Here is a 14666-nt window from a genome sequence, read left to right on the forward strand (position 1 = left end):
GTGGTAATGCTCTTGTGATGCTTGATGTAATTTTTTTTTTTTTTTTTTCCAGCAAACAATTGCTGAAAGATGAAGATTCCTTTTTTTTGCATCCAAAGTGTGTGTGCAACAGTACAACTATCCTTTCTGATGGTGCCAATGAAATATCCTGTGTATCTACCACTTCCGCAGAAAAGCTTTTCAATGAAAAAGACTGAAATTGTGTGCAACGTCAACGGATTGTCAAACCTTGTGTATACTTATATATTTCTTTCAACGTTGTACAAACTATACAGAAGCTACACCCTACCCCATTCTCTTCCTGGACCTCTTTCCAAGCAATCCATCTAATCTTGTGCTGTCTGGTGACATTGCCTGCTGTGTAACATCACTGCCATTGAATGAGTTTGCAACAATAGATGCTGATGACGGTGTATGCGGACTCATGTCAGCTCCAAGTGTAGGTGTTGTCAAACTTTCTCTCGTTTTTGCCAATGACCTGTTTCTGAAAGGAATATATGATCGTCTTGACGAAATAGCTGGTGATGCATGTGGTTGCTGCTCCGTCTCGCCAATGTAATCCAATAAATTGTTCCTTGAATTTGTTGTTAATGTCTTGTTCAATATGGCGGACACTTTCTTGTCGTATGTGTTTGGTGCACTCTCAATAGGCGACGCTTTATTAAGTGGTCTAGCTTCAATTGGTGAGCTAATTGTTTTCCTCTTGACCATTTTATCCGTATTGAAAAAACTGTCGAAATCGTCAAGTGCTGCCCACATATTACTCAAGGTGGTTTCGTCAACACTTACTGACACCGCATCTCCATTATCATGTATGCTTGGACTGTAGTAATCCTCCATATGAAATTGGATTTCCTCATTATTCTCTTGCTCGTCAACAACAGTTGTTGGGGCAACACAAGTTGAGAAAACAGCATGAACATTGTTACGAGTACTGGCAGCAGTAACTGCCGGCATAGGGATAGACCAACCACTCTCTTCTGGGATACCAAACAATGTTGCTGTATTTTCGTACTCCTTCTTAATAGAAGTGTTGCCAAGACTCATCCTCAAAATATCTCTATCCATCAACGATCCAGAAATTACATCAGTTTCGTCCAACACCTCCAAAGCCGGTTCAGCAAAATCAGTAAGTAACAACCGCAACAATGGAGAAATTAAATCGGCACCGAGTCCAATAAACTCCTCCTTCTTGAAATCAATGTATGGAATGATTGCCCTGAGAAAGACCAAAATTTCCCTCCTGATGAACTCAGTTGGATTGGAAAGTATTTTCAATAGTGATATGAGAATCATCACTTCGTAGTCGGGGAAATACAACTGTCTCAATGTGGTCACCATTTGCACCACGAAGTCCTTTTTTGATCGAAATTTGTTCTTGCCCAAAGATGTCAAAATCTTCGCAAGAGATGGTTTATCTTCAGCAAGGTGGGCAATTGCCGTAGCTGTTTTCTCAATTTGCGGCGTTATTGTCTTTGTCTCCAATGCATTGAGGAAAACGGGCATATTGGCAATCAATGCGGTAATCACTCTTGGGTCACCCATTCCGACAATTTCCGAATCCTTTATAGACAACAATTTATCGATAAAGTTCAACGTTGGCTCCCAAGAAGCTGATGATCTCAACCCCACAGTGACAATTTGCTGCAATCCTTCAAACTTGCCTTCCCATTTTGGTGGGAATGTTGAAATAAGACAATTAATGGTGTCAGTGGCGTTCAAATCAATCTTGGATATAAACTTGTTCATGGTTGACAATACCTCGATAAATTCCTGCTCATGTATGGTACTCAAGCAAGCAACGCTTGACCAAAAATGCTGCGGGAAATCAATCAACATTTGCGAATCTAGTTCAGCAGCAATGGCATTCAAGGTCATCAAAATCTGCATAGCAAATCCTTGAATATCAGCAGACTCATCAGATATTGTATTGGACAATCGGTGAAACATTGCCTTCAAAATACTCAAATCAAGGAACGATATAAGAACTCTAAAAATTTGGAAAGATCGACAAGCACTATGCCTAACAGCACAAGTAGTTCCCCATGTTAACGCAATTCGACTCCAATCGTCTTGCAAGGTGGGGATCTTGGAAAATGCTTGAAGAACATTTCTCACCAACGAAATCATATTGTTTGGTGTTCGAGCCCCCTTTTTGTCATTATTCAAGTCGTCATAAACCCACAAGCCCCTTATATGATCCTTGTTTCGAATATGGGATACCACATCATTAGGATCAGTTGCCAACGTATGAACCAAGCGAATCAAAAGTTTGCCTGCTTGCTCTCTCACCAACACAAGATAATGATCCAACAATGTGAAAGATATATGCAACAATAAAGGTAATTTTTCATCCAAAATGGGGCACTTCTCAATCAAGTCAACTATAAAGATGACAGATATTTGGCCAAGCGAGAATGCTGCGTCTTTTTCGTTATAATCAAGCACTTCCGATAAATCTGACACATACGGATACAAGCTTGGAACCTCTATCGGCTTTGCAGCAGGAGGGATCATCAGCTTTGGTTGTAAATTACTAATCAACTTGCGCAAGACATACAACTTGTCCAGATGTGCAGCAGCTAAATAATCCACCACTTGTCTCGCCTTGTCAACGAGGAATGCATTGCGATATTCAAGACATGTGTTGAGAATATATTCAAAGGTGATGTCGAAATTGTCTTTGCTGAGAACTGTCCACATAGCTTCAATCAGTGAGTAGTCAGTCTCATACTTTATTGAAATCTCAAGTAAGTTGTTTAAAACCATTATTGACAGTGGATCGTCCTTGACTAGCTCGACTTTTTCTAAAAATGTGGTCAAAATGATGGCAAGATTTTCTCTTGACGTAACAATGTTGAAAAATTGAGCCAAATATGAGATTCGATTGTACAACCGTTCTTTATCACACTCGCAAACAACTCTTGCAATCTCACCGAGAACTCTTCTCCTCCCGACAAAGCTATCTCCATAAACTGTTTCCACAAATTGATCCAAACTGGTGCCACCTATCCTTTTTTGAAGCTCACTCAATAGTTTAAACGCTGATTGTCTAACTTTGATGTCACCATTGCCACACAAAAAGCAAGCCAAGACAAACAACTCATCCAGCACCGAATCCAGTTTGTCTTTCGACAAGAATGCATCCACGTAGGTGCAAAAATATACCGGCATCGACTTCAGATTAGTACAGCATTGCCTAATCACTTCCATTACAATGTCGGCATGATTGTAATTGTTGTAAAGTAGGTTATTTAATGCAGATTTACCAATCTCCTGTACTCTATCTTCGGCTTCTAACAATGCATGTATCCAGTTCAACAACACAGGAATATCAAAAGAAACATACGCCACTCCTGCACCCGGTATATCAAGTTCCTGGGTAATTTTCCCCAGACACAAAATCGCCATGCAACTCAATGCAGATTGTTCAAGTCTCTTTCTCTCAAATTCCAATAGAGCAATCGCTGACGGTGAATCTTTGCGTTCGTTAATTTTTTGAGTGATGATATTGTATCGTTCCTCGGTTATTGCACTAGAGTCGCCATAACCACACCATTCTTTTAAATAGTTGAAACAAGACATTCTTGCTTCAAAAGGGAGCCACAAGTCCAACTTATCTCCTTGAAGGGCTAAAAATACATTTTCCAAAAATTCGCAAAAGTACCGACGCAATCGTTGGAAATCAATGTCAACTTGAACCGTGCTTAGGGTAAGAAATGATTTTACATTCTTCACAATGGCAATCAAATCGGTAACAATTGAATCATCGCCATAAATCTCGCTATTAGATTTGTACTTGTCGGTTATATTCATCAAGATGTGAATAATCTCAATTCTAAATCGATCATCGGCAAAATTCCTCAGCTTGACATTTGTATTCCATTCTTGCACCACCAAGGGGACATTTTCCAAAAAGGTCTTGAATATATTGATATTGATATGGCTCAATCCAACAATAACGGCTTCCCTCACCATCATTTGATGTGATTTAAGCAATGGTAAAACCATTCTGAAAATGGACTTGGCACTAGTGATTTTCTGATGCTGGATAAACATTTGTAATGAACGTTTCCTACCGTGGGTCGGCTGCGTAGGGAATGAAATTTTTTGCTCATTGGTGGTAGTGAGTGTAATACAAGCAAACACCAAGTACAATTTCCACTGATTTACCAACACTTCTGGCGCCACAGTTGAAGACAGTCTGGTGGAAAATAATGATGACGTATTTGACTTGACACTTTCAGAAAATTCAAACACCAATTCGTGCATTTGTACTAAACTGACGCAAACAATATCACGACACATTGCCACGGGCATGGGACATTTAACAAACAAGATTTCGAGAATTTTGGGGTATAATCGAAACCACATGGTTGAGTCAATTCCATAATCAGATTCAACAACTTTTATCAACACGTTTTTATCACTTTTAAGACGTAACAATCGTTGACGTTCAGGAAGACTCAATTCCTTCTTGAAGGGTTTGATGAGGTCGTGAAAATCAATTTCTTCCAAGATATGGATTATCCTAGTGCCGAAATCAGCAGCAAATTTGGATGAGCTGCGCGAATGTTGTTTTGCATCTTTGGGGTCCAGCTTATGGTCAAACTCCTCCCTTTCAGTTAAATTGTATATCGCTTGGTCAAATTTGTCAACAGTGCGCAATATTTTAATACCATATGATCTGACTTGGGGATCTTGTGAGCAAAGGAAAAATAATCCATTCCCTTCAATACTCTCCACCAGGTTGATGATCGTCTTCCACTCCAATTCGTTTCCAGTATTCAGTTTCGGCAAGTCATGTTTATGGTTAATTTGATACAAGTCATTCAACACGTCCTTGTTCATCAATTCGTCATCTTGTGCCAAAGGGTTCTTCCCACTGGGATCACTCGACACTTCAAACAGTTGATACCAAGTGTCAAGCAACTCAGTGTATAGCTTCAAAAGGTAGATGAAAGTAGGTGAATTCAAATAGTTTGAATCATATACTGAGCTTGTCTTTTCCGATAACTGAAAGGCAAATTTAGCAAATATATTCAACAAGGTAGTGGGGTTTTTCCTAGTGGATAGCGCCTTCAATGCATCCACAGAAGCATCCAGTACTTTCCTACTCGAATGGACGGCATTTCTTGTCAACAACTCCACCACTTGCTTCAACGGAAGACCACTAGCGCATTGTGTTTCGCCTTGCGTGGGAACCATGGTGTATGGAACAGCGCCAATCAAATCAGCAAACAATTCCAATTGCGTATCCTTGGATATCTTTGTCATCGATTCATTACTGAAAAACCCAAATGACGACAGCGACTTGGCGGATCCAGAGTCGCCTAAAGTGACACCATATTGGTGATCAAGCATTTTCAATAGCGTGCCAAAAGTGCGACCAAATTCATCATGAAATCCCACATTTGTACTGTTTTTTGCAACAAATTGAAATTGGGAGCTCGTTGTTGGTTCTCCTTGGTCGATTCCTGGAAATTGTGGTTTATCTTTGCGCTCAAACTCTTTCAATATCTTGATATACGATCTAACCACCAACATGAGTTTTTCCGTTTGAAGATGCTCTATTGACTGGCTAAATGCATCGCGTAATAAACGAAGTAAGACATTTTCAAGGGTGTAATTAAGATGATTGTACCCAACAATTTTAATCATTTGCGCCAAGGCGCCAATAAGTTCGAAATCAGGAGTTAGCCACTGCTTCTTACTGGTGGACACGGGGTGGAATAAAATTAACTTGAAAAAATCATCCAATTTTTTAATAGTTGAGTTGAGGGAATCGGGAACACGATTGAAATAGACCCACAATAATCGACTGGTGTACACCACAAACGCCGTCTTTTCATGTACGTCAACTTTCGGCTTCAACTTGAATGCATTTTGTTCAATAATGGCATACCATTTAGCTGAAAATAGCTCCTTTCGAGACACCGACAATGTTGCTGTAATCACATTCATCAAATGAGACCAGCCACTGCCAAAATGAGAAGTTTGTGGGTGCAAGATACTCGATATACTGGTTGAAGTGCTTGCCTCGGGTAGTTTCCTCCACATGTCTATTGCCTTGTTGTAAATCTTTTCAATGCCTTCATTCCACCCGGGGTCATTGGCCTCGGCGGTTAAGTTGTTGGCCAAGGGGAGAACCAAGTTTGATATGGAGTCACAATATGCATAAAGCACTGCTTCATTGGTCGTTCTTTCAAAAAACTTTGCGAGAATTTGCATAAACTCTTTACTATCTTCAAATAGCTCAGGTGGGTAATGGTTCATTTTTAGGTACTTCATCGCCGATATAAGTAGATACAATCTTGCTTCATCTTCATGGTTGATACGTTGCGGAAGCTTTTCCAAATCGAAAACAAATCGATCACTGACACTAAGAAATCTCTTTTCTGACATTAGTCCTAGTAATTGTGCAAATAAAGTCCAGTTTGCTGCTCGTATTATTGATTGGCTAGTGCTTGCCGGATCAGTTGTTTTCAACTGAGTGTATACAATCTCCTCCAACTTATCGCCTAAGTCCTCGCCCATTACTTCAGTTGGTGTTTGTTTGACAACTTCCATAAGCACTCGACACAAGATATAAATCGAAACCAATGATTTCTTTTCAGCATTTATGGCTGTTTGTTTGACTACATCAACCTGTGAATCCACCACTTGCTTCTTTTTCATCCACTCTGGATCAGACGAAAGCGTCGAAACCGATGATTGATTACGACGATGAGACTTCGATTTGTTTCTCATTAGACTGAGGGAACGTTTTGGTTTTGGTGGTGCTGGTGCTGGTGGTGGTGGTGCAGGTGCTGCAAGTGCCAATTGGGCATCCTCTGGCAATGTCTTTCTCGCTTGGATCAATACTTTCTCCACTTCGTGGGCAGCATTTGCCGCCACTTCACTTTTTGATTTCCTCCAAAACATAACACTATCAATCACTGGTTTAGGTTTTCTTCTGGCAATGTAACCTAAAGATTCAACGATTTTGTCGAATTGCGGATCAGATCCTTCAGCAAAGATGCTAAATAATGAAGACTCATCGGTTACTGAGTAGTCAAGAAACACATTTAGTTTCCTTTCTGCATATCGGACAAATTGGGTGAATATGATATGTAGTGTATACTCAGCTGGAGTTTTGAAGTCAGTGGCTAAGCTTCTCCGCGACGGTCCTCCTCCTTCTCCTTGTCCTCCTCCGTTCTCATTCATCGTAAGTACATTCTGTAAAGATGTTGATGATAATGGAGCCGGTAGTTGTGGTGAAGGCTCAGTGTGATCATGTTGTGGCATTATAGACATTGGCGACGCTAGCAGTTGGTTGAGTGATAATTGAGTGTTTTTCGATTTGAGAGCAAATTTGGGAGTCTCTATAGGTCCAACTTGGTCACTAGCTTCAAATAGATGTAGGTCTGCTGAGTCGGTTTGATAGTGGCCATTCACAGGCGGTTCTTGTAGTTTAAAAGTTGTCTTGTGTTCATTTAAATTATTGGGTAAAAACGACAAGCCAGTTGCCAATGTTGGGGTTTCGCTTTGACCATAGTCTACTTGTTGAGTGGTAATGTTCTGATCACTGCCAAATGATAGCCCTGAGTTGGTTTTGAAATTTATACTGTCCATCTCGAATCCGTCAATACTGCTGCTTACTTCTTGCATTTCTGGCTCTTGATCGATTGATCTAGTGGGGAGGGTATTTGGGGATGCTGGAGATGCTACGTAGACATCGTTTACGGGAGCATTATGCTGTCCATTATGCTGCCGGTTTTGGTCTGTCTCTTGATGATTGATGGTAGTGGCATCTTGTTCTAGATTTGGGATGTAAATCGAGTTCAAATCGGGTATTTCAATCATGGGAACAGTCTATCATGCGTGTGTCTAATAAGAGCTATAGTATCTGGAAGTAGTGGTGGTATGTGTGTATGTATGTGTGACGATGGGAATCAACTGTTTTGGTTTCTAAAAGATTTTCTGTTGTCTCCATCAAACGATTTTGAGCTACAACACAAGTGGGAACAGTTACACAACAGCGATGGTATCGATTTTACAGTGAGAGTCGCGTAAATTAAGAAAGAAAAGTGCGTAGTATGAGTGTGCACGACGTTCTGAGCCCAAGGTAAACTTTAAGTGGGGAGGGGGGGAAGGGGGAAAGGGGGAAGAGGAAGGGGGAAGTGGTTAGATGAAGGAATAGTGCTTCTGCAAACATTGCGTCAGGTGATCCCCAGAAGTGACACAGAATATAATGGGACCACGAACATACAGGTTTCTGTCTTTGCTTCACCATATGGCCGTCATTACCGGTGTTACAATTTGGCTTAGATTGGTCAACCGATATTATTACGTAAAAGCCACTAATGGTTTTAACGTGTGTTGGAACGCAAAAATTGAGGGCTGCGGGATCGCGCGATGACGAAATCTCTACAGACGCCGAAAAATTTCCAAAATTCTTTGAGGCTTTATCGAGAGGCATTGCAAAAATCAAACTACATGCCATCGATGTCCACTCCAGTTGAGACTCATAACATTCCGGTATTGATAAGTCAATACGTTGCTGCTGTGGGTAACAATGATGATGGTGATGTAGCACACAATTACGTTTCCGAAATTGTTGATCTCTTCATCAGGAATCAACTAACATTACTTCAATTTGTTCAGCACTTGGGACCTACTTTGACTTCAGATAACGAAATCATGAGGAGTCGTGGTATGCAATTCTTGAGCTCAGTGTTGGGTAATTTGCCACTGTCCCAACTCTCACGACAAGATGTGGGAGTAATGATTGATTTTTTGATGAGTAAATTTGATGATAAATTGAGTTTGATCCATGCATTGCAAGGGATCAACACATTGATTATGTGTAAGGCATACACTGCTAGTTTGAACAGTGAAAAGATTTTGAACAAGCTTCTTACTGGATACGATCCCAGAAAGAATTTGGCTAAAGTTCGCTACGAAGGGTTTCAAATAATGAATAGTTTGTTTGAGAATAACAAGAGCTTCGTATTGACTTCGGTGCCCAACTTATACATCAAGGCATTTATACACATTGCATCAGGAGAAAAAGATCCACGAAACTTGTTACAGTCGTTCCAATTGAACAAGACAATCAATGCTGAATTTGAATTTTCTGATTCAAATTTACACCAGGAATTTGTGACTGATTTATTTGATGTTTGTTTTTGTTATTTCCCCATTTCGTTTACTCCACCTGCTAATGACCAATACAAGATATCTCCTGAGCAGTTGAAGACGGATCTAAGACAAGTTATTGCATCACAATCAAGATTTGCGTCAGAGTCGATCCCCAGCTTAGTGGAGAAACTAGCATCCACCAATCCAGTTATACGTAATGACACATTGAAAACAATTGCCATGTGTGTGGAGAATTACACTGTTGATGTGATTGATTCGCATTGGCTTTCGTTGTGGAATGCATTAAAGTTTGAAATTTTGCATAATGAGTGTGAAGTGTTCAAACCCACCATGGAAAGCATTGTTCCAAAAGATTATACGTCAATTGATGATAACGATGAAGTAAAAGTGTTGTTTTTAACTTTGGTGATATTGGAAAAGTTGATAAAGAAGGTTCTGTTACCGCTGCTGCGGGAATCGATGTTGCAAACTGTAGTTGATGAATTGGGACCTAATTTGCAAAAAGACAAGAGTAAACCATCAGTGATTATTTTGGCACTGTTGGCAAGCACTTCTGTGGAGAATTACAACTTTGTTGTTGATTATTTGTTTGGATCAAGTGTTTGGGGGAAATACTTTAACGTTGAGGGTGAAGCAGAGGACAATAACCAAGATGATTTTGATACCGATATGGATATGGATATGAATAAAAACAATGATTTCACGCTAAACATATCCAAACAGCGTGATTTAGTTGATAATTTAGGATTTATCTTGATTGCCCATCCAATGGCAGTTGAAACCCATTTGCACAACTATAAAGACCATTTACTCATTTTTCTATGTCAATTATTATCAAACTCATCCAGTTTGGAAAAGACCTTGAGGTGTAAAGTTGTACAACAATTGTGCAAGTTGATGACAATACCGAGTTTTTTGACATTGACCAATGTACAATTGATTTTACAGATTTTCAAAGGGATAATTGAAGATTGTATTGTCACGGAGTTGAAGGATGTTGTTGTTGTTGATGAAATTGTGGCTCGGTTGTCGTTTATCATGGAGGGGCAACCATTGGTTACTGCCTCTATAATTGATGAAGTTATAAATCCAATCTTGAATAAAGACGCTGTATCTGATGTCCAATTCAAATTTGCACTTGATATCATTCAACAATTAACTATCAATCATCAAATTTTGGAAGTTGTGTCCATTAGAATCATGAATAAGCAAAACTTTACATTGGATTCATTACAGATTGTTGTCGAATTCTTTGTCACCTTGTTCAATAAAGTGGAAACTATCCAACCATTTTTGACAAATTCATGGTATAAGAAATTCATCCCCAATTTTATGCAGTTGTTGTACAATTTGGTTCCTACTGATGCAAATGATGAAGCAAGTTTGGCATTATTGGAAGTAAGTGGTGATTTACTTCGTATTATTGTTCGATTCATTGATGTTACCAAACATCAAGCAATCTTGAATGAAATGGAGCTGATTTTTTGTACTGATGGGGATTCGAAACTGGTGTTTCAGTATCAAGGAAACTTGTTAAATCAGCCAAGTGGCTACATGAGCATTTATAACAAGATTGTTTCAGCTATTGATAAATCATGTAAATTGACAAGTGTTGCAACGTCATTGGATGCAGTAACGACGATCTTGTCGAATTTACATGGCAAGTACTTGCGAGTGCAGTATCTACAACACCTATGTCTTTTAGTGAACAAATTTGGGCCAGTGGAGGAATTCTCACCAGAATTGAGTTTTTCCGATATGAATCAATTTGAAATATATGTATGGACATTGAAAGCTCATTTGATGAAGATTGATCAGAGTGGAATGGTATCGTTGACTGAGTTGATGCAAACTTTCCAATCATCAACTACTGCACCACAACATAAACAATTGATAATACTGGCGTTGCCATTACTTGTTATTGATGTAAAATTGTTTATCAATACACCAGCGGCATTAGCATCAAGGAAAGTCATATCCAAGGTGAATAATCTCAATGTGAAGCTATTGTACAAACAACAGGTGTTTGAGCAATTGTTGCCATATTTGATGGACGAAAACGACTCGAAAACCGATGCCATGGTGAATATACAAGCATTGGCAATGATTTTGCCGCATATTTCCCACAAGATCTTGGTGCCGCATTTATCAACATTCACACCATTTGTAATCACTGCATTGACCATGACCACCACTACCACAACCACAACCACAACCACAACCACAACCACAACCACAACCACAACCAAAAATTGCCATGCGTCGAGGGAAAATATACAATTAATCTATCGTGCAGGATTGAACATTTTGGAAATCATTTTACGAGAAGATGCCACCATGATGCAACTGCACTTGTCAAAAATCGTGCCTCAATTGATGCAATTGGCGACAAATTCCACCACCAATGGTTCCTGTCCCCAAATCAGGGAATTGGCCTTGCAAAACTTGATTCTTGTGTTTGAGAAATTTAGTGTTGATGTTGTTGAACGATACAAGAGTTTAGTGTTGAAACAATTGGAAGTTTGTTTGGATGACAAGAAACGTAATGTGAGGAAATTGGCGATTGATTTACGACAAATCTTGTACGAGATGAGATAACTAGAATCAGTGGATAGTATATACAATATAGATGGTATACATTTGTTTGCTTCTATTTGATGTCTATTCTGAGTCTGATTCCGATTCATTTTCATCAACTGGAGCCAAACCTGGTGTTAAACCGGGAACTGAAATCAAGCCACGTTTAACTTTATCATCGAAATCGATAAAATCTTGCTTCGTTAAACCTTCTTCATCGGTGGCGCTACTCTTTTGTTTAGGCACAGTTAATTTTTTCCTTATTCTTGATTTCAGTGTCGGGTGGTGGTGCAATTCATTTAATAATTGCAGTTTGACAGCTTCCAATTCCGATTCGATTTCGAAATCGTCAATGTGAGATAGCTGTTTCAATTGATTGGTATTCTTGCGGATCAATTTGTTGATGTAGGCTCGTTCAGCATCGGTTCTTGATGATGGCAGTTTGGATAAGATTTGATTGTACTTGATAAATTTCTGGAATTTCTTATCTTGGGCTTCTTTCTTTTTGATCTTTTGGTGTAATTTACGTTTCTGTTGCTGTTTGGATCGGGCTGTCGAAGCGGGTTTTGATCCTTGCATGAGTTGATTAGTTAGGATTTGCGTTGAAGATAGTTTGGCATCACGATCTTTAGCGGCTTTCGTTGTTGTTGTTGTTGTTGATCTTGTTGTTGTTGCTCTTGGTTGCGTATGTAGTATATCTGCAAATAGTTTATTTACTGTTTGTTCAGCTTGGTGTTGAGACGCTTTTGATGTGAAGGACATTGTGGCTGGGTGTGGGGACTGCTGTATGGGTGTTGCTGGTTTCTACTTGGTTACAGTGGAAATAAGATGAGATGAGTAAAGAGTGAAAATTGTTAGAAACTTCAGTGTCACAAGTAAAGTGTCGTGGTAAAGGTTCTTGAGACACGAATAAAAGTCATGTGATAATCACGTGTGTTTTAGGGGCTCTCTCTTTTTTTTTTTTTTTTTTTTTTTTTCTTTTGGTTTTTTTTTTTCACATGATGTTTAATGACATTAGATGAGATGTCAATTAACTTGCATATTTTAGTTTGTGTCTTGTTGGAAAGCTCGGTTGATACACACAACAAGGTGCGCGATTGCCAAAACCATATGACGATTTATTTATAGAAAGTGGTTTGTTGTGGAACTATCACATGTCAAAAGTAAACGGGGGTAATATGGCTAAGATAATAAATCAAAACTAGAGGGAGCAAGTAAAAGAAATATGATTTGGCTTTTTGTCTTTGCATGTGGTTTTCATAAAGCGTTGTTGGCCACAAATCACAGAAAAAAAAAGAGGAGGACTACGTGTGATCGTCTTATTGTGTGCTTCTATCAAACGTGTATTTTATCCACTGGTTGATGAGGGCACATTCCTTTTTCTATTTTTTGTTTTTTTGGTTTTTTTTTTGCAGCAAATGAAATGAAATGAAATGAAAGAGTAAAATCTAATAAAATAAATTAAATGTTGTTGATTGGGTGTGTATCTGATTTGCTTTTGTGTCAGGTTGTTCTGAAATGTGGGGGAGGGGAAAAAGGGGGGGGGGGGTGGCAAAAAAAGTAAGGAGAGAAGATCCATATCTAAACTATCTCTATACTTTGTAAACAGGTTAATTGAGTAAACTACGTTGATGGGACGGTTGTGGCTAGAGAAAAGGAAAAGGCTATGCGGTCCAAACCAACAAAAGAGCAGTTCAAAACCATACATGTTGAAGAACAAGTATGGATTATATCAATAGCACATGATAAATGTTTGTTGTACTTATTTGCCACAAAAGAGGGAAACATTTGTGCATTGACGATTGTGATGGACCGATGCTCTTGAATCTTGCAGTGGAACAGAGAAAGAGCAAGAGTATGGGGTAAGTATTGTATGAGAGAGAGAGAGAGAGAGAGAGAGAGGGGGTGGAAAAAAGTCATAAAAAAACCCACGGATTAAGGATATATATATATATATATCAAAGCCACAAAGCGGAAAATTAACATCGGTTCTGAATAAAAGTGTAAACGGAGTTTGCACTTGAAAGCGTGTGCTCTTTTGTCTATTGTCTATTGTCTATACTGAGGTAATATCTTATGTATGGGGCTTATAGGGTTCTATTGCGGATTAATATTTGGGATACGGGGGAATGTATATTCCTGTATATATTATTTTATTACAAAAGACTATCACCGTTGAAAGAAGAAATCAGTCTCTAAGAAAAAAAAATCAACCGAGGCAGAAAAAAAAATATTTTCTATTGCATATTTCCTAATTAGGAAATACAATGAATATACATCCACACTGCAGTATATATATACAAATACAAATACAAATACACACATACACACACACATACATTGGTGAACAAAACTGTACATATAACTAACATGTGTGTTGTATAGTACTTCAAAAACTTTAGTAGTAAGCTTTGGTAGCAGTCACATTAACACAAGCATATGATTTTATATACTTCATTAGCAACACATAAACAAGATAGAAGATACCGTATGGGTGTGTATATATACACACTACATTGATAAACACAAATGAGAATGAGTGAAAATTAGTCTGTGTCATGTGCTAGTGCTAGTGCTAGTGCTAGTGCTAGTGTGTCTATTGTGTGTCTATTGTGTGTCTATTGTGTTAGTGTGTGTTAGTGTGTGTGTGTGTGTTAGTGTGGGTGCGTAGCATGTGATAAAAATTGTGTGTGTGCACATGAAGAAGAAGAAGAAGAATAGAGGGAGAGGAGGAGGAGGAGGAGGGGGAGATTAGACAGTGTGAGAAAGAAAGAGAGAGAGAAACAGAAACAGAAACAGAGAAGCTTGAGAAAGAAGTTTCGGTATTCCTCCTGCATATAAACCTCAGTTATATACTCCACACTAACACACTAACACTAACACACTAACACACTAACGCACAAAAGCAAAAGCAAAAGCAAAAGCAAAATCAACGTCCCTCTCCT

General features: G+C 38.9%; 3 protein-coding genes across 3 annotated transcripts; 1 reads left to right on the forward strand and 2 right to left on the reverse strand. All coding sequences in view use genetic code 12, as the record gives it.

Moving 5' to 3' along the window:
* Nucleotides 1-285: 285 nt before the first annotated feature.
* CAS4 (Cas4p) lies at nucleotides 286-7845 on the reverse strand (the record flags this gene model as incomplete). Its single annotated transcript, XM_036810817.1, has 1 exon — nucleotides 286-7845. The coding sequence occupies one exon, from the start codon at nucleotides 7843-7845 to the stop codon at nucleotides 286-288; it is 7560 nt and encodes a 2519-aa protein (XP_036667316.1).
* Nucleotides 7846-8397: 552 nt separating this feature from the next.
* MET18 (Met18p) lies at nucleotides 8398-11742 on the forward strand (the record flags this gene model as incomplete). Its single annotated transcript, XM_036810818.1, has 1 exon — nucleotides 8398-11742. One exon carries the CDS (start codon nucleotides 8398-8400, stop codon nucleotides 11740-11742), a length of 3345 nt encoding a protein of 1114 aa, XP_036667317.1.
* A 63-nt stretch (nucleotides 11743-11805) lies between these two features.
* On the reverse strand, nucleotides 11806-12483 carry CPAR2_503790 (uncharacterized protein; the record flags this gene model as incomplete). Its single annotated transcript, XM_036810819.1, has 1 exon — nucleotides 11806-12483. The coding sequence occupies one exon, from the start codon at nucleotides 12481-12483 to the stop codon at nucleotides 11806-11808; it is 678 nt and encodes a 225-aa protein (XP_036667318.1).
* Between the last annotated feature and the right edge of the window lie 2183 nt (nucleotides 12484-14666).

This window comes from Candida parapsilosis, contig 006139, assembly GCF_000182765.1.
Source record: "Candida parapsilosis strain CDC317 annotated contig 006139".
Taxonomy (NCBI): domain Eukaryota; kingdom Fungi; phylum Ascomycota; class Pichiomycetes; order Serinales; family Debaryomycetaceae; genus Lodderomyces; species Lodderomyces parapsilosis.